This window comes from Panicum virgatum, chromosome 5N, assembly GCF_016808335.1.
Source record: "Panicum virgatum strain AP13 chromosome 5N, P.virgatum_v5, whole genome shotgun sequence".
In the NCBI taxonomy this organism is placed as follows: domain Eukaryota; kingdom Viridiplantae; phylum Streptophyta; class Magnoliopsida; order Poales; family Poaceae; genus Panicum; species Panicum virgatum.
This window is the reverse complement of record NC_053149.1, coordinates 67,061,831-67,083,521: the sequence shown is the minus strand read 5'-3', so window position 1 is coordinate 67,083,521 and position 21,691 is coordinate 67,061,831. Positions and strand designations below refer to the sequence as shown.

General features: G+C 45.0%; 2 protein-coding genes and 1 long non-coding RNA gene across 7 annotated transcripts; all 3 read right to left on the bottom strand.

Annotated features, from left to right (window-relative positions):
* Nucleotides 1–5,808: 5,808 nt before the first annotated feature.
* Nucleotides 5,809–9,827, bottom strand: LOC120676376 (patatin-like protein 1). 2 transcript variants are annotated; one of them, XM_039957641.1, is made up of 7 exons: nucleotides 9,564–9,827; nucleotides 8,012–9,378; nucleotides 7,616–7,800; nucleotides 7,251–7,449; nucleotides 7,009–7,173; nucleotides 6,461–6,763; nucleotides 5,809–6,365 (listed from the first exon to the last, which is right to left on the bottom strand). In XM_039957641.1, the coding sequence occupies exons 2-7, from the start codon at nucleotides 8,138–8,140 to the stop codon at nucleotides 6,093–6,095; spliced, it is 1,254 nt and encodes a 417-aa protein (XP_039813575.1). In that variant the 5' UTR covers nucleotides 8,141–9,378; nucleotides 9,564–9,827; the 3' UTR covers nucleotides 5,809–6,092. The 2 variants fall into 2 exon arrangements, with proteins under 2 accessions (XP_039813575.1, XP_039813574.1); XM_039957640.1 differs by having other exon boundaries at nucleotides 6,086–6,365; nucleotides 9,277–9,378; nucleotides 9,564–9,826.
* A 1,103-nt stretch (nucleotides 9,828–10,930) lies between these two features.
* Nucleotides 10,931–18,173, bottom strand: LOC120676375 (protein SEMI-ROLLED LEAF 2-like). Of its 4 annotated transcripts, none has more exons than XM_039957638.1 (19): nucleotides 17,120–18,173; nucleotides 16,733–16,807; nucleotides 16,322–16,471; nucleotides 16,132–16,246; nucleotides 15,923–16,051; nucleotides 15,537–15,584; nucleotides 14,978–15,135; nucleotides 14,698–14,897; nucleotides 14,268–14,557; nucleotides 14,033–14,182; nucleotides 13,564–13,947; nucleotides 13,292–13,441; nucleotides 12,878–12,953; nucleotides 12,595–12,722; nucleotides 12,240–12,440; nucleotides 12,018–12,155; nucleotides 11,773–11,904; nucleotides 11,490–11,681; nucleotides 10,931–11,371 (listed from the first exon to the last, which is right to left on the bottom strand). In XM_039957638.1, exons 2-19 carry the CDS (start codon nucleotides 16,762–16,764, stop codon nucleotides 11,225–11,227), a joined length of 2,820 nt encoding a protein of 939 aa, XP_039813572.1. In that variant the 5' UTR covers nucleotides 16,765–16,807; nucleotides 17,120–18,173; the 3' UTR covers nucleotides 10,931–11,224. The 4 variants fall into 4 exon arrangements, with proteins under 4 accessions (XP_039813572.1, XP_039813570.1, XP_039813571.1 ...); XM_039957636.1 differs by having other exon boundaries at nucleotides 16,322–16,437; XM_039957637.1 differs by having other exon boundaries at nucleotides 14,698–14,894; nucleotides 16,322–16,437; nucleotides 17,120–18,172.
* Nucleotides 18,174–18,741: 568 nt separating this feature from the next.
* LOC120676374 lies at nucleotides 18,742–20,792 on the bottom strand. The gene is made up of 2 exons (XR_005675797.1): nucleotides 19,252–20,792; nucleotides 18,742–19,160 (listed from the first exon to the last, which is right to left on the bottom strand). It is a non-coding gene; the product is annotated as an uncharacterized LOC120676374 (long non-coding RNA).
* Between the last annotated feature and the right edge of the window lie 899 nt (nucleotides 20,793–21,691).

The following is a 21,691-nucleotide window of genomic DNA, read 5'->3' as shown; positions in this document are numbered from 1 at the left end:
GCCCAGTGCGTATCAGCGTCGGTATCATGAATGAAAACTTTTGTATAAGATCGACCTGTCTGCGGCACAATGCTGCCTGAAACCTTGACGATTGTTCAGTAAACTGAAAGATGCAGAGGTTGGCATGGCCCGGGTGCGGGTGCTGATCGATGCTGCAGCTAGCGCGCACCACTCGCCATCCAGTCAGCCGAGTCAGAAGAGGGAGCTGGAGAAGCGGCGCCGTTCCCCCTCCCCCGTGGCAGGCCTCATCAACCGCCAGTGCCATTCGCAGGGTTTATTTTTATTTTTTTTATTATTCGTCGAGCTGACCAGGCTTTATTTACCACTGGATTACCAATGTACAGCAGATGCCTTGCGCGCGTCGCTGCCATGCTGCTCGCAGATGCCTTGGTTCGCGGAGGCCGGACGACACGGCGGGCGGGGCCTGGCGCCGACGTGGCCGGATAAGCGCGGGCCCCGGCCGGGAGCTTGTGGCGGAGGAGTGGCCAGCGCCGGGGGGGCGCCCCCTCGCGGCGTGGGGAGGCGCGCGCGTCGTCCGCCGCGAACTCGCCAGAACCCGGTGCCCCTGGCCGGCAGGGAATCCTGTGCCCCTGGCGGCAAGAGCGTGTTCCGCTTGGGCAGGCAGGCCCTGGCCACGATTTTGATCGATCGCCCCATTCTCCCGTCTAGCTCGATCGTTGCGGCGCCTACATACGTAGCTGTCTGTCTCGGCCAGATGGATCGGACGTACAGGTGCTCATGCATGTAACCAATGCGACGCCAAACGTGTCTCGCTGTCGACCACGTGGCAACGTATGTAACCAAGTTAAAAGATGTGACAAAGAAAAGGAGATGACGATCGAGAAACCAAACGACACGGCCGCAATGCAAGTATGCAGGGATCCAGGCTAGCTACTCATGAACAGTGTGCAACCATGCTGTATCGTTTGTGGACAGCAGGCAAAAGCTCAGGCGATCCAAGCATTGCGCCACATGAGCACACATTCCTCACGTCACAGTCGATCCCCATGAGAATAGTGTTGATTCGGGCCCACAGGCAAGGCAACCCCGGCCCGGCAAATTAATATTCTTTTAGCAATTTAAAGAAATGGATAAACTTTTGAAGAAGCCAAATTTGCCGGGTCATTGTCCTGTCGTCCACTCAGTCCACCGAATGAATTCAAAGATGGTGATCACCACTAGCCCGGGCACCACACAGATGAGAGGCGTTTTCGAATTGAGACGACGACAGATATGTGTGCGTCGTGATGTGATTGCTTTTCGACGTCGGTTTGTGCATGCCCTTTGTGTTCAAAACCGATAAGTAAAACCTCCGACGTCAGTAAAACTTAAAGTTTAATTTTTAGAGGTAGGATGCGCGTGATTCCTTTTCAGAGGTAGTTAGGTCATGTTTAGTTTTCAAAAATTTTCGTCGGACACATGCATGGAGCATTAAATGCAGTAAAAATAGTAACTAAATACACAGTTTAATGGTAAATGACGAGACGAATCTTTTAAGTCTAATTAGTATATAATTAGATATTAATTATCAAATAACAATAAAAGTGTTACCGTACCAAAATTCAAAAAAATTTGCGAACTAAACAGACCTTTAATATCCTTAGTACGAACTACGAAGTATGTGCATGCATGTATATATCACCTGTGTGGTTGCAGTCCTCTCGCACGCACGCTTACCATGTGTACGTGATGGGTCGTGATGGTATATGGATTTGTTCTCGTCACCCCTACCACCACGCAAAGTGATGAATGGTCACCTGTACTTTTTGCGCTTTTTTTGGGGAATTAATTTGGAAATACTATGTGCTGCTGTTAATTAAGTTTTGAGAAATGCTATTGTCACCTAAGTTCCTGTTAAATATATAGACATGCATAGCCGTAAGTCCCTTATATAATTAAGGGAGATGCAAGTTTGTTCTCTTGAATCACGCACTAATTAAGGTCCACCTAAAACTAATCCGGATTCCAAACTCCAAAGTAAGAAATACGTGAAACCAAAATATCAGTAACTACCTACAATAAGAACTATCATTATTGGCAGCGGAGGAGCCAGAGTAGGGGATGGAGGAAGGAGAAGGGAGATGAGCACTCCTACCTCCAATTCCTGCATCCGCCACTGGTTATTGGGTATCCACTTATATTTCTAGTTAGTGTTTTCCCTACCGATCGACGACGTTACATATTATTAGCACAAGATGCCTCAACTCAATACAGTCCTGTTTGGATTCATGGGTTAGAGTTAGATTAAATTAGATTGAGGGTCATCTAATCCAAAAATATCCAAACAGGGTGGGTTAGATGCATCTAACCCACCAAAAAAACTATCCCCCTAAGAAATGCTTATTTGGGTTAGAGTGGTGGGGCCCATGTTTTTTCACTCTCTGGATCGGTCTGTGAGCGCACCCTCCCTTGTTGCCCCCCTGCGCCGCCCCTGGACCGCGCCCCTGGATTCCGCCAGAGCGCCGCCGCCCCTGGATGTCGCCAGGAGCGCCGCCACCCAAGATCCGCCCCGGAGCGCCGCAGTAGCCTCGCCGGCCCCTGATCCACTCCGAGCGCCGTCCCCTGGAGCTCGCCTCGCCGCCCTTGACGCATGACCTCATCGTAGAGGATGTGTCCCATTGGCGCGCATCCCATGGGGAGCCCCGGGTGGCCGGAGTTGGCCTTCTCCACGGCGTCAATGGCCAGAACCGGATCGTGTTGACCGACTTCTCGAGCAGCTCGCCGGCGGCGGCCTTGCCCTTGAGCGTCTTGACGGCGGCGGCGGCGCGCACGACGCGCTGGCGTCGGGACGCGGCCGCGGAGAGCGCGCGGCCGGCCGGCGCCGAGGACCGCAGGCCGCGGCCGGCGAGCGAGCTGAGGCGGCGGAAGCTTCGGCCGGGGCCGACACCGCGGCGCCCGCGCGCGGGGCGATGGTGGCGTAGCTAGCGAGGAGGGCACACAAAGCTAGTCACACCAAATCCTGCTGGAGAGATCAAATGATTAGAAAAATGTATTTAATTTAACTCTAATTCTTACATCTAAATATCTCTTTGGTTAGAATTACTCCCTCCTTCCCTGTTTATAAGGCATACACGTATATCAAGATTCAAACCTTGTCATCTTTGACCAATAATTTGACTATTAAATTTTTATTTTTATAATGCAAATTTCATATGATTGGATTCATAATCAAATATATTTTACAATGATTATAAGTTTATAATCAAAAGTGATATAATATATGATAAATAAATGGTCAAAGTGTTGTTTAGAAGACCGTGTCATGTTCCACCATGCCTTATAAACGGGGAAGGAGGGAGTAGTTTTGAGTTAGTAGGGCACGTACAAAGGGCTGTTGTCAGCCGTAGACATGCAGCGATTTTTTACAGAAGACCCCCCACGACGAGCGGTTACTCCTCATCCGTTGACTCGTTCGTCTACGACTGCCGTCTCGTGCTCCGAGGCGAAGCCACGAGGAGGCCGACCGTTGTACCGCGCGATACGGGGAGACGGCGGACCCACAGGATCCCCTGCGCGGTAGGTTCGATCTGAACTAGCGCTCCCTTCCTGCATAATATCCTGTACCGTCGTAAACTGCTCAAGTGACCTGTTGTGTGCTGACCACTTGCGCCTCCCCCCCCCCCCCCCCCCCCCCAATTTCGGTCAGCACGGTGCATCCTCGGCGCAAGCCAGAGGTAAAACGGAACTCTCTTATCGTTCTCTTTCTTTTCCTTTAAATTTCAAGCCCTCTCATACCCTGAATTATCAACAATTTGACTTATAGTGATTTTCTGTCCTCCAGCCATGGAAGAGCTTGAGTTTTTCAATTGGCAAGAGTTATGCGAATTATTTAAATATATTTTGCATACAAAGATCAAGTATGCACTAGATCACCATGAGTCTTTGTGTCAAATGATGAATTAATCACCCCGCAGACAGCCAAACAAACAGCTCATTGTACAAGCTATCTATCGAACTATATGTTTGTGCCAAAAAGACAGCAAATATCTGCACTATTGTACTTGTTCTCATGAGCTAAAAACTAACTCTAACTTCTAACCAAGTTAGAGTATCCAAACAAGACCATTGCTTGCAATAGTTAGCAGTAATGATGACCCTGACTTATTCAAGAGCCCTGGGATGAGTTGTGCCGAATGACCAGTGCAGATTAATTAATTATATTACTGTACTCAAATTAAATTTCATTTCCAGAGGTTGAACGAACTCTGTACTACTAATCATAGTCTAATTAAGAATCGAAGGTCCGGCGGCACCTGCCTAGGGTCACTCAATATTTTTTTAAAAAAGAAAAAACTAATACAGCACCATTACCAAATCTAACGACTAATTATGACCCCCTCGATCATTGCTGGATGCAGGCGCAGCTGATGATTGCACGGTGCTCCAGGCACCTGATTTCGGCGGTAGACGAAGCTCGCTCGCCACTCCGTGCTCCTTGTCGTGTTCCATCTGTTGTTTCGAGCTAGAGAGCTGTTAAGAAGCGGGACTCGAGGCAGTTTTAATTTTCAGTCCCCCTGATCAGTCTAGCTCCGAGATCAACACCAACACCAATGCGATAACAACCGTTGCATATCCAGATGGTACCAAACTATACTGTACAGTGGGATTATTCCCAGGAGTTCGTTGGTCCAGAGCTATTTGCACTGTAATGAACGTAACTTGCAGGAATAGTTTCACTACATCAACACACAACTGAAACTCTGAAAAGTAATTAAAAAAGGCAAATTAATGAATTAAGATCCTGCAATATAATACTTCTTGCTGCATGTGTCACCGGGTAAGGTGTGTACATACCCCAGCTGCTTGAGAGTTTTTTTTTTTTTGAGAAAAGCTTGAGAATTGAGACCTTGCAGCAGACTTGTGCTCACCAAGATTAAAGGCTCAAACAGACTGACGGACTGGCGAGGTTACCTAGCTAGTTCAGACTTCAGAGCATGATCAGCTCGGCGTTGCTAGCTAGAGACTAGATCAGTTAGGTTGCATGCTACTAGTACCCTATACGCTTTCTACCCAGGATAGGTATGGCACCTATCTGTCGAGCTCGAGCCAGCTGTAGTTAGGTGTAACCATGGCTAGATAGGCGATCGATATGATGGTGCACCTGCACGATGATATACACGAGAGATCAGTTGTGGATGAGTCTGACGTGCAAGCCAAGAGGTTTCCACAACGAGCATGCAGAATTATAACGATGGGCCGGCAGAATTGTATACTACTTAATTACTTATATATGCATATAGCAAGTACAGTGGCAGTTTGCTTATTAGATAAATAAGTGATTAGGATAATATGGTTAATTTGGACTAGGAGTGCTGCTGCATCATGGAGGACAAGGTGTTCTGAAAAGGTGTAGCTGGATGGATGGGTGTGGCTGGTGAGAGGCAGTTGATAGGTGTAGAAGCTTAGCAATGGCCAGAAGGAAAGGCTACTAACTGGAAAGGGGACGCGTAGGATAATCATGTTTCAGCTGTAGACATTAAAAGGAACAAAAACAATTCAAACATGTATTAAAAAGGACCCCCCCCCCCCCCCCCCCCCCCACACACACACACATTCACAATGACAGGGACCCGGCGAAGGAAGAGGAACCTAATGGCCCCGTTGGTATGTAATGGATAGTTTGGGATACCAGAGGGTTCAAAGCCAATAATTAGTAGCGTGTACTCTGCTTTTAAAAGGAAAAGTATCGCAGCCTGATATTCTAGGACAACCTCTGCAATTCCTATGTAAACTAGCAAGATTCTTTTTAATAAAAATGGTAATGATCAACAGTCTGGCGTTCCAAGGCCGATAAGAGAACTGGACTGCTGGAATAATCACAACATACTTTATTTTCAATACGAGCAACAGATAGTAATTTACAGTCTAGGATGCTGATCAGTTCACCACACCATGACATAGTCTCACACTCACATTACACACAGCTAGATAGCCTGGCACGCCAAGGCATTACAATTTGTCCAATTATAAAGGGCTCTGAGCTAACACGTCACTTCACCATTTACACACTCAAGAACATGTAATACACACAACTGCTTATAGTAATCAACACGAATTGCTAAGATGGGCATGGATCATGTGTTCTGAAGAGCTCACCTTTCATGGTTCGCTAAGACCCTCGCATCCAGTTCTATGTTCTGGAGCCTAAGCTTCCTCTCATCAGAAAGGAGCTTTGCAAACCGTGTGACCAGATCAGCATAGGTTAGAGTACAGCTATCTTTTGGCATTGGCTCGACGTGGTTGATCTTGCAATCATCCTTGCTTAGTGGCCTATGCAGGAGGTTTTCTCCAATTTTAACCAGCCCTTGAAGATTGTTCTCTGTTGCAAGGTCAGCTGACACAGACGCTATGGGTATGTTGTGGTCCTGCAAAACAGTAGATGAATATAGATTTCAGCATGCATTCGCAGGACAAGAACTGGGAGTGTTGACATTGGCTTGTAAACACATGGTATATCTACCTGAATGCGCAACAGTTGGTCTGAGCATCCGATTGATTTGAAAAGGTTCGCAACATGACTATCAGTCATGTCTGAGCTAGCATGTAAGAACATGTGCAGCAAAGGCATTGTAAAGTGCCGGCCAAGCCATTCAAAAAATCCCCACTTAGCAACATGCAATGCGTCAAACTTGATGTCTTGCTCTGGAAGACCTGTGCCTAATGATATTACCAGATACCTATGGTAATCCAAGGGTTTGGTTTCAGGGAATTCCTTGCTCCTCAGCCGGATCTGCTTTGTTATCTCACTGATTGCCACCAGAGTCTGTCAACTTAGAGGACAAGGTGGTCTGTTAGAATTTACATTCTCTTATGTCCGTTTTGGCAAATAAAGGTTGTTGCACAGAGGATATAGAAGATCATAAGGGGGAAAAACTAATATTCTGCCCTAAAAATTAGTAGTGATAAAAATGTAGAATTAAATTAAAGAAATTGAGCATATAGGAACTTGATAGAAACATCTAATCACAAATTGTAACATCGATATCAACACCAAAGAATTTAATATACCGGATTGTTTGCGACAAGGCCCCCATCAATAATGTTGAAGCTGCGTGATGCACCAGTGTGATAATCCACAGTTTCAAAATAGTGTGCAGGGAGAACGGTTGGTGCTGCAGATGTGCCAATACACACATCAGCAAGACGAGCATCCATCAAGGAATTAGATCTTGCCTACACCATAACAAAAATATTAGTTCCCCGTTAATAATCAATGAAGGCAGCACGTACACTAAGTTTAGAATTTGAACCTTAAATGTGCTGAATATTGTTGGCTTTACACATTTAACATCATAAGTAGGAATCACAACATTTGTCAATGTTTCCTTCACTCTCGTCTCACCAAGCAGATCATTGATTATTTTGTGGAGGTACTTCCCATTGTATTTCGGCCCAATGATCAGCTTAATTATGTGTATGATCTTGCACAACCAACTCAAAAATCCGGTCCTGGTTGGCATATCAGATAAAGGAATAAATCAAAGTATTCCCATGTATTCCTTTCCAATAACAGATAAATTTAATTCACTTCAGACACAATCTATTTATTCAAACATTTAAATATCCACCAAGAAGCAAGAAATATGATTAGTAGCAGCCTCTCGAACATACAAACCTGCATGGAAAGATGTGAGGACAATGCTTGAGATAAAATGGCACGATATCCTTGGCCTCATAGCATGGTTGCTTAGCATTGCTCGGTGATGGAGTAGCTAGCATAGCAGTAATGAGGCCACCTGTGCTTGTACCAGCGATGACATCAAAGTAGTTAGCTATGCGTGCATTGCTCCCATCAAGATCCTAAAAATGGCAAAACATACCAGCAAATAAATAACCCTCAAAATGATTGTGTGCAGAGAACAAGATGATGGTCACCAAAACAGATCAAATTTTTAACTTTCACTAATCAAAGGCTACAGCTAGGGTCATTATTCAAACATAGTTATTACAGAAATATTGATGTGATAAAAGTTGCTAAACTATATATGCAACAGAGGAACATAGGATCAACCTGAAGTTTAGATTCAAGGAATGCAAGGAAGGTAGCAGGGATGATACCCTTAACCCCACCACCATCAATACTCAAAACGGTGATCAGGTTTCCCTTCCTTGGTGGTGGACATCCATAATTACTTTCCATTGCAGAGGTAAACAAGTATTTCAATTGACCAAGCTATGTCTTCTCAGTTGTTCTTAAAAGCTACTTATGAATTCTGACATAGGAAATGCTATTTTTATAGGCGTTGGAGGCTTGATAACTCATGTTGAACATGCAAAACATTTTGATTGTAGCACAAGTAATGGACTAATGGTTGCATCTATTTTGCACATTCTAAACTGCTGGCAAGCTTATCTAAGATCATTTCTGTATTGTTTCTCTATATGTGTATTTATGCATTTGTTTGATAAGATATGTAATTACACATCGCAGATTGCTCATATGTTATGCACCTTTGAGACCCTGTTTTTTTCTATGTTAGCTTTACTTCTAATTGAGAGATATCATGTGAGTACAAGCTTGGTTATCCCACAAGTCATGCAGGCACAAAGCTTCCATTAGTGCTATGTCCTTTATGCTTCAGATCTGCTACTTTATTGAGCTTTTAGTTGTCTTATCTTATCTTTCACTGAAAAAAACATTGAGCAAGAAAACTAAATAGAGGATTGAGTATCTGGAATCTCTGAGTCCTCCAAAAGTCAAGGCGTGCTTTTATTTCTAGATAGACTCATAACCCTGATGCTTGGACGTTAACCTAGAGTCGTCTATTGTCTTTCATGCCAGTTGTTATCCATGTTGGATGTACCAAAGAAACACAATGTGTGCCGCATAACATAAAGGAAGTTCAGATTATCATTATCTACAAGCAAAGGTTGTTAGGAATTGTAAAAAAACGATTCCAACATTTTAGCAATTATGAAGAAGTTTGTGGTGGTGAGTGAGAAAAGAAAACTCTTACCATTAGCATTTATGGAAGGTACAGCAAAATAAATTTTAAATAACATGTGCCAAAATTCCAAAAATTGAAGATATCGTTAAAATCATTAACTTGTAGGTCAGGATCTGCAGATCATTGGTTGCTTAATATAATATCATAAGACCATATATCACAGCAGTGTGTCATACTGGCATGTCAACAAGTAGCTAGCCTATAAGTAATTAAATAATTAAACAATCAGCTACCAGAGAAAATCAAAATCTTTGTAGGTCTATTCAGGCATTGGTCCTAATTTTTGTAGCTCACCAAAACTATCAGACTAAACTAATTAAAAACTTACGAAAGCATTCCAAATTCAGCAAAGGAAAAAATATCTCCAACGATTGGCGAGGTCTCAGCTTTGAATGACGCGAGAGCCCACAGATTATGTCCATCGAGTCACCTGTTTGCAGAATAAAAAGGTAAAAGTTCAACGATTTTGCTACATTATTTATCAGCGAAGTCTCAATAAAAAACTCGAACTCCTGGTCAATCTCGAAACAAAATGTGGGAGCGAAATGCCGCATTAATAAAAAATCTACGCAAACAAAATAGACAGACTCGCACACTCAGCATTAGCACACAAACCAGTTGAAGCTGTTTCGCAGTAGAGCGACTGGATCTCGTGGCCGCCGCTGCCGCCTTCCATCTCGTCTAGTACCTCCTCGTTCGAGTGCGGAGACTTTGGTGTTGGGAAAACACGCAAATTCTCTGGTCAGCGGGGCATGGATGCGGACTGGGCTATGGAGCGGATTCGCGGTGGCAGGAGCCGCCATGGCCATGGTGAGGGCGTCACGGCGGTGGCCGGCGGAGATGTAGCTCGTTGACGGGTTTTCCTCTTTTCCAAGAGAACCCCTGAATAACTTTTACATAAAGCCCCCGCGATCCTAGTTTTTACAAAAAAAAACCCTAATCGATCCCGTGGTTCCTTCCGGCAACGGCGACGGTTGGCTAACTGCCTCGACGTCACCAATGGAATTGCGCTCCTCATCCGGTCCTTCCCTCCGAATTTTTTTAATTTTTAATACAATTTTTTTACTGAAATTACGGAATAATACACTGGACCTCTGCAATTTCAAAAGAAGACTATTATCGTCTATCCAATAGACGAAATATAAATTTCGTCGGGTTAGTGGACGAAATTAAGAAATTTCGTCTAGCAGAGAGACGGAATATGTTAATTTCACCAAGCAGATGGACGAAATTATTTTCCGTCTGCGGAAGAGACAAAAAATATATTTTCGTCCGTTCAACCGACGAAAATGCATGGTAGTTAGCTTTTCACGCACTGTGCATGACGAAAACGAAAACTAAGGCGCTTAGACGAAATTAAATTTCATCTACCGGTCCAACGAAATACTGTGGCATAGTGTTATTTTGTCCATTCAAAAAACGAAAATATTATTTCGCCTGCTCTAATGACGAAATTACTTAATTTCGTCCACCGAGCCGACGAAATTTATATTTCGTCTATTGGGTAGACGACAATAGTCTACTTTTGAAATTGCAGAGGTTTAGTGTATTATAATTTCAGTAAAAAATTGTATTAAAAAATCCCTTCCCTCCTCCTCTCTCTTCTCTTTTTTCCTGTATCTTCTCTTTTTCCTGGCTCCGTGCCAGACCACCCCCCCCCCCCCCCACGCTCCCTCTCCTGCAGTCCTCTCCACTGTTTGTATAAATGTTTTAGCACTGCATCTCTCTTCTTACATTGGAGTTTAGAGAGAGCACACCGCTCCTAGCTGAAGAGAAAACTAAAAAAAATGAAAAAGAAAAAAAAGGCCTTACCGTTCATCAGTTGCTGATTGATCCCGTCTCTCAAGAATACATCCATCAAGGTCGCTGGTCTGAAACTGAACGAAGCCAAGGAAATGTGAATCTGGAGCCGTAGAGGTTTACAAGCTGAAACATACAGGGACGGCGTGGATATTGCAACCAATGAAGCAAACGGAAAGGTATGACACAAGAATTTGGGTAAAATTTATTCCTTTCACCATACAACAAATGAACAAATACTGTAATACTGTATGATACAAGAACTTGTGCGATTACCTATACATTTCCGTTTATTACGAGTCTCCAACAGTAATAAAAATTTGTACACCTTGTCGAGGAATGTCAATGTACACTTGAAAGAAAACTCCCAGAACAGGGAGTAAAAACGGGGGGCAAGGAATGGCATGAAAATCTTGTAAACTCTCTTGTATACAACTTGAAAAGTGAAGCGCCAAGCGTCACGAAGCCGTGCCAAGCTACCGTCCAGCCGCTTTCAGGAACTTGTCGTATGGGCTTGCAGGTGGCAGCCTGAACGAACAGTCAGATTCGCTGGATGCTGAATCGCTGCGTCGCATGCGCCCCTTCCTAGTTGATTGCAACTCAGGCTCGGATCGCAGGGATGACTGCAATACATGACAAGTGCTGACGTTAATATCTGGACAGCATTTTCCTGGCGAGGAAAAAAATTGAATTCTGAATGATACATGAGATGGCTAGATTTTGCAGGTTAGATATACATGCCTCGTTCGTTTCAAGCCCATCCAACCTGGCTGAGCCATGGGAGTCGGTCCTCGAATGCTTGAAGCTCAAGAGAACAGACATCTTCTGTTGCTTTTCCATAACCAGGGCTTCACATTGGCTCTTCATTTGGTCATAAGGTACAGGGTTGGCAGAAACTGGAGCGCTAGCAACTTGCCTTGCTGTCTCATGAACCTGCATGGCAAGTTATGCGTAAATAATAATGGACCTGCACATGGTCTAGAGCTAACAAACAGGTGTGGAGTTTAGTAGAGATGGCACATACAGATTCTATTAGTTGATTAACGGTTAGAACATCTGATGAAGCCATAGAACCAGATGTTTTCCTGTCAGATTGAGATCCACTGTGTTCGAAGATGATGTCGTCATCGTCGTCTAGCTCAGAAGGAACACAATCCTGAGGGCAGAAGACAAGGAGACACAAAGGGCAAGTTAGAACATCAATAATGCAACTGTCAGTATCGAGATTTTTGTGTAAGATCAACTATTTTGTGAAGGATCAGTAGGGACCTCATCAAAACAGTGGTCATCCTTTTCAGCATACATCGAACAATAGTGTGGTGTCTCCATGAATAGTGGAGCACCAAGAGGAAATGAATCATCCAGGGAAAACTCTTGAAGAAGCTGTTCTTCTATCCCATTAAACTTCTGCAGATCACAAGTAAAGACGCTAAATAAGTCCTTTGTTCCATACAAACAAATAAATAAAATACAAAACAAATCTATATACACCTCTGGTAAATATTCAGACTTCTTCTTGAAATGGGACATCACGGTTTCTATCAACTCCACATCATCCTTGTTTATGGCTGAAAGAAAAGCCTGTGCATTACTTTCATCTTCCTCAGAACCAAAAACCATCTCACTGTTAGAAGATTCTGCAGAGGTATTCACGAGTTGGCAGTCATCCATCACACAAAGATGAGGATCAACCTGCAAAATCAACAGAAGAGTAAATGCAACTTGAACATTATTACATTACATGTTCATTGCATAGGCTATAAGGCTACAAGGGTAGATAGTGTTTTTTATCTTTTTTGTTGATTTGAGAACATGCAATATACACTCATGGTTGGAATCAACAAACCATTTTCTCTGGTGCTGCTGCTTTGACGAGAGGAATTATCTGGTGAAGATCAGCTATTTTTGCTGAAAAGATGAGCATTGCTGATGCCATTGTATACAAACATCTTCTACGAGATGGCTGCAAATCATCTTCATTACAGTGAAAAGGGTAAGTGAGGAAATCAAGCCATACACTTAACTGCAATTTTTGGTGTAATCCTAGAAGGCTACAAGTTCTTGACACATAAATTTACTTATGTAAAAGTGAAAAAGGGAACAGAACAGGCAATGGTGAAGGAACTTACTTTCTTGACTAAGAGACTTTCTCCTGAGAGAGAATGCCAACTGGAAACAGCGAACTAGTGCTACATGACTGGAGCTCTGCCACCAAAATTCCTCGGTCAGATACATGGTACGCTACTTCCAAGTCTTAAGAACAGATCCTATTAGCCTGGGAATCTAAAAGGGAACTTCATGACAATAACGTTTGCAAAGGAGTTCGTAATAAATAAATTTTAAATGGAGGGCTTAACACGAACAAAGAAGATCTTTCTCTTCCTCTGCTCTGTAATTATTTCAGGGCTTTCCTTCAGAATAAAAGAGAAGCCTCTAACCTCACAAATCTTAGTAACATATGTTTAAAGGACCTAAATTTGATACAAAATAGTAGCCTTGGTCATGGGATAACAATAGTAACATATACTGAAATCTTGACTTACTTTTGATTTCGAACAAAATAAAGCAATGTTGTAGGTATTGCACATTGCTTCAAAATTCGCAGGTGAGTTATCCTCCAGAGATACTTGACTCCAAATAGATGAAAGAAGAAGAACAATCTGGTGGTTGTTCAGCTTCATGAACTTTAGATTCTGCTTGGATGGAAGAAAATAAGATGATACATCAGTTGGACACTAACATGCAATGCCAAAAATAATTTAAAAAAAAAACAGAGAGAACAAGTTAGTATACATATGCCAACTGGTTTTCATACTTCATCGTTAAATGCTGTAAAATGATCTTCATTTAGACATGGGCTCCCTGGATACTGCCTTGCATTTGATTCTGTCCGTGTGCATCCATTCCCAGTACCAAGTATAGCATCTGATCTGTCGTTTTTCTGCAAGGATTCTTGGATCTTGTTTTTGGTCCTAATTTCATTGATTATGGCTTTAGAAGAGAAAGCTGAGAGAGCCAACAAACGTAAGTTCTGCAAATCATCGCTCTTTACTGGGATTGGAAAGCTCATGGCTGACCATGGACACAGCAGAGAAGGTGCGACGATGGTGGATAAAACATGATGTGAACCGATCCTTGTCTTATTGTCTGGATGCAACATTGCTAAGAGAAGCTGGTGAAATAAAGCTTCAGGAAATGCCTGAGATATGCACAACCAATTTCCCGTTATTATTTTCAAAGCAAAAATTACTTCATCAAATAGTGTGGGTATGCCAGGAACTTGCCTTCTGATGGTATGATGACTTGTAGACAGAAGCTGCAATTTGTGATGTGCGATAAACAGATGAAATTGTTGATCTTGCGATGGTAGCAGTATGAGAGAGATTCTCGAGAATTACCCCAATCATATCAAGAATAGGACTAACATCCCCAACCTATTAAGTGAAATGAGCAACTTAAAGATCTCTATGATGAGAACAATGGGTAGTTAGTAATAAGGAACCAAAACAACATGATAACCTTTTCTGTCAACTGCACGAGGCAATCCTCCAAGGCCACATGAAGTGCGCTATTCCATTTGCCATCATCAGCACGAGTGGATGCTTCAATAGCAAAATGCATACATTTGCGCAAGTGCTTTATTAAGTCACTGATTGCGCTTGCTATTGTCACTGATGCCTTCAACTTTGCATGCCTTGCAAGATTTGAAGCAACTTTTACAATGCTGATTTGCTTGGCAGGTTCCTTGGCAATAACCTTATGATCTATGTGCTTTATAGTGAAAGATAACAACAAATGGCCATGTTGCCCTGTCAATGGGGGGGAGCAGGAAGTTAACAATGTATTTAAATTGTCTTCTGTTGAACAATAATGATTGAAAGGCATAATGAGATGGGGGTGGAAGTGGGGGGAGGAGAAACAGAAATTACATGGGTGGAAATTGCTGCACCTGATTTGTCCATCAGTTTCTGCATTTCTTGCAGAACAGAAAGGGCAATCCCATTTTCAGGAGACCAATAGTCATGGCTATCAAAAAGGCGGAAGAGAGGATCAAGAACACGCCGCACTGTTGTTGCCTCCTTTGCAATATTAGCCATATTACGCAAGCAAACCCTTGCCCAATGTGCTGGATTTTCAGACACAGACCTGCTGACACATTACACAATTATAGCATTGAAAGATGCATAAGGATCTGGAAATGGGCTTGTTACACTGGCAGGATAGCTCACATTGTATCAGACGCCACTTTGGCACTATTTTGCCCAGACACTGGTACCACAGCCAAGTTCCCATTAATGACCAAATCATCATCATCTTGAAGTCTGACAACCTCTTTTATTGAGAGAGTTTGATTAACCTCATAACAGCTTATGATCACTGAGACAACCTGTGCTCAAGAATGAATACAGAATTTAGACACAGCGCTCCTGACTTCGTCGCTGCTAATTTTTTTGTTTCATAAAGTATTGTTTCTCAGCAGTTATCAATTAAAACTAATGTTGAACTGTTTTCTACAGTTTTCAGAAGTCATTGATTTCTGATTGTATGGTCATCCTATTTCTGATACAAAATGAATTCACTCATTCATATTCTAGATGATTGCACCAATCATATACAATGGTGATAAGAAAAATCAAGAACATCTCCCAGAAGTTATCCAGCCATCTTGTAGCAATATAGAACACAATAAAAACTTACTTCATCAAGTTCGATTAAAATATGAAAGTGATAACCATGTATGGAATTCATTATGCACCTTGTAACAATATAAAAAGCAATAAGACTTACTTCATCAAGTTCCATTGAAATGTGAGAATGATCTCCCATGTACTGGACCTGATTACAGGAGATTGTGAATCACAAAAAGGTAAAATACTAAATGAAGAAGAATATTTGCATGAGTTAATACAAGCCACACTGCAAATGAAACAAAATAAAATGACATATTTTGTTGTTACCCAACTTGATGGTGTTAGATTTACATTGATGATATTATTTTTGCTAAGCCAAAAAAAGGAATCAACAATGCAAAGCAACCAGGAAAACTTAAACTTACAATCTAAGAGTAACATACATGTTAGACCTAAAAATGTAGTTGATACAATATATCTGCGAAGAATGCTTTTTACTAATGACTATTCATAGGAACAATTTAGTAAAAAAACAAGTGTTACCATAGAAGCAAGAGCCTGAAGTGCAGCAGATCGAAGACGGAGCCCTTCATCATCTTCCCTTAGCTCATGACCAATTTTGCAGAGTTTTGGTATCAGACCTTCCAAATTAAACATATGTGTGCTGTCAACCTACAAAACATATCTAATTAAGTTAAATAGATGGCAATATCTATCAGAAGATGCAGATTGTTGCAGGTTCTGTAACCAACCTGGCCATTGAGAAAGTCAACAAGCATTAGACAACCCAGAACCTGTAGATCATCATGCGCTTTCTGATCAAGAAGAGCTCGAATGGTGCTTAATGAGCTTGTGGCTAGCAATGGCCTGAATTAAGAACAATATGATAAGCAACAGATGAGTATGGATGTGTCATTGGTAGAAGAGAACCTTAACACCTACCTGTGCTCCTTGCATGAGCAGAGAAGTTTTCTATAGATGCATGGCACAACTTTGGCCAAAGTGAAATTATCATGCCTCAGATCTTTGTAGAATCTCTGCTCAAGATACTCTGTGATCTGCCCACAAAAGGTTTGAGTATGACCATGAATCCTGGTTTTACAGAGTTCATTCATTCATTTGTTGACATGTTAGCATTACAAGTACAGATCAAACACGCTAGCTTTAGAATTTTCCATTAGGGTAATTATTCAGTTCAACTCAAAAACATTTCCTCCTTTTTTCATTTTGCTTGCACTATTGCATTTGATTTTCTTACTGCCTAGAAGGCTAGAATCCAGTGTCAACTCTTGGAAATGCACAATGATTGTCTCCATTTTCTATGAAAAAAGGAGTGGATGTTGAAAGCGTTACCTTGGGTATGCGTGTTGGATTTCTTGAGACATAATCACAGAGTTTCCCTATTCTTCTATCATTTGGTTCTCCGTCCTATAACGCCAAAAATTCAATTGTCATCAAATTCCCTCACAGTTTTGACCACACACCCAAAAGGGCGTACCCAGTGCCGTAGGCTTCCCGCACTGTGCGGGGTCTGGGGAAGGGTTGTTTTTAAGCCCCAAACCTTACCCACACAAATGTGCAGAGGCTGGGGCTCGAACCCGAGACCTTCCGGTTACATACGGTAGGCTCTACCGCTGCACCAGGCCCGCCCTTCTTTTGACCACACACCCAGTTGCAGAAAAAAAAAACAGCTATGATCAGAAACGGCTGAATTCTGAAACATCGCAGAATCGGACATACCGGTGGCAGTTGGTAGATTTCCGAGATGATCTTCTTGTACCGCTTGACAGGCTGCCGGGAGCGCGCCCGCAGCGAGGGGCAGAAGTAGCAGAGGCTACTGCAGGCAGGCAGCACCCGCCTCGACATCACCCCCATTTCCCTCCGGTTCTAGTCTCCGATGCCACCAACAAAAGAACGAGCTGAACAAGTCGTCTTCCTGAAGCACCGGCGAGTCGTGAATTCGTGATGCCTCGGAATACTCTCGCGGCCCCAAAAATCGAGTTTTGGATACGATTGGGCTCAAACAACCAAAAACCAGCACTTCCCGCAGAGGTCCTACGGTAGCCCTCTTGTTCTGCTATTCTTAGGACGGCACAGTGAACTGCTCTTCGATCCAACTGGTCTCGAACAGCAGAAAGTTGAGCAGCGGCGATTGAATGGGCAACCGCCTTCCAGCCTTTGTCGAAGCCAAATCCAAACCGAACCAGAAAGAATTCCCCTCCCGTCGGTCAGACTTTGACCAAATCCGCTCGACACGAGTCGAATAAAACCGATTCCTGAGTCAAATCCGACGCGAGGAACCGGGATAGAAAAGGCGCGCCTACACCCCGTCGCGCAAACCGAATCAAGATCCTCGACTCCGAGACCGGCCGCCCGATGAGATCAAATTCCTGCGGGAGATCCCGCAGCTTCCTCAACGCCGGCGCCCCAGATCACACCCCGAACGAGAGCGCGAGCGGCGACAAGCGGTCCGGGCGAGGAACCCGAAGCGCGGACGGATCCACCCACCTGGAGGCCGGTCCGCCGGCTGAACTCAACTCAGCTGAACCCGCCGGACGGGACGCCGTGCCGCCGGTCCTGCGCGGCGGGCGTGGAGCGGGGGTGGGGCGTGGGGGGCGGCAGGGTAGTTTAATGCGAGGCGCCGCAACGGTCGCCTCACTCCGCTGTAATTCACCGGCTCGGCTGCTGCTGCTGGTGATGGTGGAAGCTGGATACTCGCAGCCGGCGTGTGGCGCGATTGGCGCAAGCAAAAAGCGCGTGGGCGATTTCTCCGCAGCTGGAAGGGGGAGAACATTTGGGGGGGGGGGGGGGGGGGGGGGGGGTTGGGAAAGTTTTGTTGCGCCTTTCCTGAGCCTCTGACAGATCTCGGCTCAAGGCTGGCTGCCAGCTCGGGCTCGGCGCGCTTCGGTTCGGCCTGCAGGTAGGTCCGAGAGTGGAAACACCCTCCATGCCCTCCAGCTGTTCCGCTTCCTTCCTGTCTAGCGATACGCGTTGCGAGGGAGAGGGAGGGCAGGGTGGACATTTCCTCCGCTGTGCTCGCCCGTGCTGTCCATTCTCCCGATCGATGGGTGGCTCCAAAAGCTGTGCCGTGCGAATGTGCGATCCCAGCCCGCCCGGTGCGGCGGCAGAGGTGAACAAGGACGGCGGCGTCAAGAATGGAAAGGAATGCCCGCGGCGTTGCCGCATAGGCCATGTGTGTGTGGTCTTCTTCCAGCGTAGATGGGCGTGTCAGTTATTGGATTATTATTAACTGAAATGTGGAAACATTGTGAGTTATCGGATAATTACATTAGCTTTTTTATTATCAGTTGATTTTGAGATCTCTTGCTGTTATAAACTAATAAAGTAGTACGTCTCAGCTAAGGCATTGAAATCAGCATGCTATGTTGCTTACAACCTTGATGTTACATAAACTAAAACAGTACTGCTCAGCGGAAGCAGCAAACTTAATCTTTGTTCCCAAAAGGTAGATATCTCATAATATGTCATTTCATCATCTATGTGTTATTTTATGGTGGCTTCAAATGTTCTGGGCTGACGTAGATGTATCCCAAAAGCAAAAGCATCAGTTAGCCAAAGTTATATCCAAAATTATAAGCAGAAGCACGATCCATATTGGCATTTCCTGTACAACAAAATATCCTTCCGTTTGGTTTGTTTGCTGCTAGCTGTGTAGCCAAAGTTGTATCCAAAATTATAAGTAGAAGCACGATCCATATTGACATGTTCTGTACAATAAAATATTCTTCTGTTTGGTTTGCTTGCTGCTAGCTGTGTAGTCCTACCACACAGAGAAAAAAATATAAGCAGATAGTAGCTAAATCCAAATTAAATGATAATGGATAAAGGTCAATTATGTATGGCTGGCTTACCTTTGATCATTCTTTAATTTTTAGCTTCTTCATCCCAACAAAAATGAACTGAAGGCTTCGACAACTGCAAGAACCCATGTTTTTAAGAGCAAATTGTATAGATGTATGATTGTGCTGTAAAAATATGTTATTTGTTATACTGAAGACAGTTAGCAACTATTTAAGATGGAATTCCAACGTCAGTCAGATAAAGAAGGTCAGATAGAGAAGGCACACTGAACTCTCAATTCTGCCTGGATTCAATGAAAAATGACAACTTTGGGGCCAAACAGAATTGTGAATTATTGCTTATGGCATATAGATAACTGGGGTGGGTTTTAACAAAAGTTGTATATAACTGTAACATATACAATATTGTTGTTTTTTTTGATATTTTGAAGTTCAGTGGAAGAATTTGGAGAAAAATGCACAGTAATATTGAGGTTCAGAAATATTCAGTTTTAACTTTGTGCAAACAGCAAAATAAGTAGCACTCAAAATCAAGCAATGGAGATCGACATATCTGTAAGAGTATATTATGGGTTTGTGCACACGTTGTTATGCAATTAACACATCCTAATTTATTTGTAACATCTCAGTTGCAAATAAATTGAAGAATCAAATTTGATTCATGGTTAGAATATAAGATATGATACAGATGCTATGGATATGCAGTATGCACATTTTATCATCTTTGTGTAGTCATGAATTCATGAATACATGAACTGCAGTAAGTACTGGCTGTCTGTGTACATCAATTGCTAAATTAGCTTTGCAAGTGTTACTCAATTACAACTCCTGAAAACGTTGTCCAGGCAACACCTTGCCTTGGGAAGCATTTCGTCGAGCGACTGGTGGGCGGGCTGGGCATCATCTATTTGGAAGCGTGAACGTGCAGCTTCTCCAGCAATAGATGATGCTGGGAAGGGAGGAAGAGGAAAAGGGAAGCCTGATGGATTCAAGAACCAAGCAGAAGAAGACCAACTGGCAGCAGCAAAAGAAGCTAGCATGGATGAGTGATTCAAGATGCGGCTCACCTGGTTAAGTTGGGCTGTCTTCTCCTCTGCTGCCCTGTTCTTGGAATTGGAATGGGTTGGAGGTGGAGAGGCAGGGAACGGAGGAACAGGAAGAGGGCGGAGTGGGTGGCAGCGCTGGAGTGGTGCTCCGGCGGTGGTCTGACAAAGAGGCTTCTCTAGCGGGCTGCTATGGCGGGGCAAGAAGCAGCAGGTAGGGGAGTCGCCGGAGGGTGGCCTCGGCCAGCGGCCGCGAGGTGCGGGCCGCGGGGAGGAGGGGCTTGGCCAGCCGCCGGCCGTTGGTCGCCGGAACTTCAGTGCCCGCCGCGCCCTTCCCCCTCGTCCGCAGAGCTCCGCCACCTAGCGCACCACCGCATCACCGGCCCCTCCCTCTCTCCCCGGGCGATGGCGAGCACCGCCTGGGCCACGCCGGCGGGCCCCGACGGCAATCCAAGCAGTGGCGCGGCGGGCGTGGCATCTCCTTCGATTCGACGCGGCGGCCTGGCTCGAGCTCGAGCTCCGCAGCGGCGGCGGGCCGGCTTCCTTCCCTCCGCGGCCTCCTCCGCTCGGGGCCATGACGGCGGCGGCCTCCTCCGCGCGGGGCCTGCGGCGACGGCGGCCGTGGAGGCCTGCAGCGCGCGTAGGCGGAGGCTCCATGGCCGGAGCTCCAGACTGGTCCTCCGCGGCGGATCCCGGCGGCATGGCGAGGTGGGCCGCGGAGCGGAGGCCGAGGCGCGCGGCAGCGTCGGGAACCGGCGATGGCGCGCCCGAGTCGGGGCCCGTCTCCGCGTCGGGCCTCGGCTCGAGCACGCCACCCAGATCCCGCGGCGGTGCGGAGCGGCGGCCACGGCGGGGCGCTCGGGGCGCGGCGGGGCGGAGCACCAGCGGCGGCGGGTGCGCGGGAAGAGGAGGGGTAGAGCGGCACTGCGAGGAGCCACAGCCGCCGGGGGTGGCCTTGGCCAGCGGCCGCGAGGAGCGAGCCGTGGGGAGGAGGGGCTTGGCCAGCCGCTGATCGTTGGTCGCTGGATCGACGACCACGATTTTTCTTGATGACGTGGCAGGATACTCTTTTGATCTGTGAATCGTATATAATAAATATAATATAGAGATTGCCGCGGTGGCGGTTGGTTGTTGATTAGCCGGAGTGCGAGATCGGCTTCCTGTTCATCGCTCAACCGCTATTAGTACAGTAGCGTAATTAGCTGGATCCTCTTTTGTGAAACAAAGATTAATTAGAGTACTGTATGACCTGCTACCTACTCACTACTCAAGCCTCAACGTTTGCTAACGACGGCAGCTGAAAGCCGGGCAGGCATGGGCAGAACAGAAAGCGACAAGGGCCACAGGGGGGCAGGGGGCCTCTTGCCATCGCCAAAGCTTTCGTGTCTTTTGATGATGCGTGGAGAACAGAGTACTGGTGGAGATGCAGCCGGCCGTAGATCTAGAAA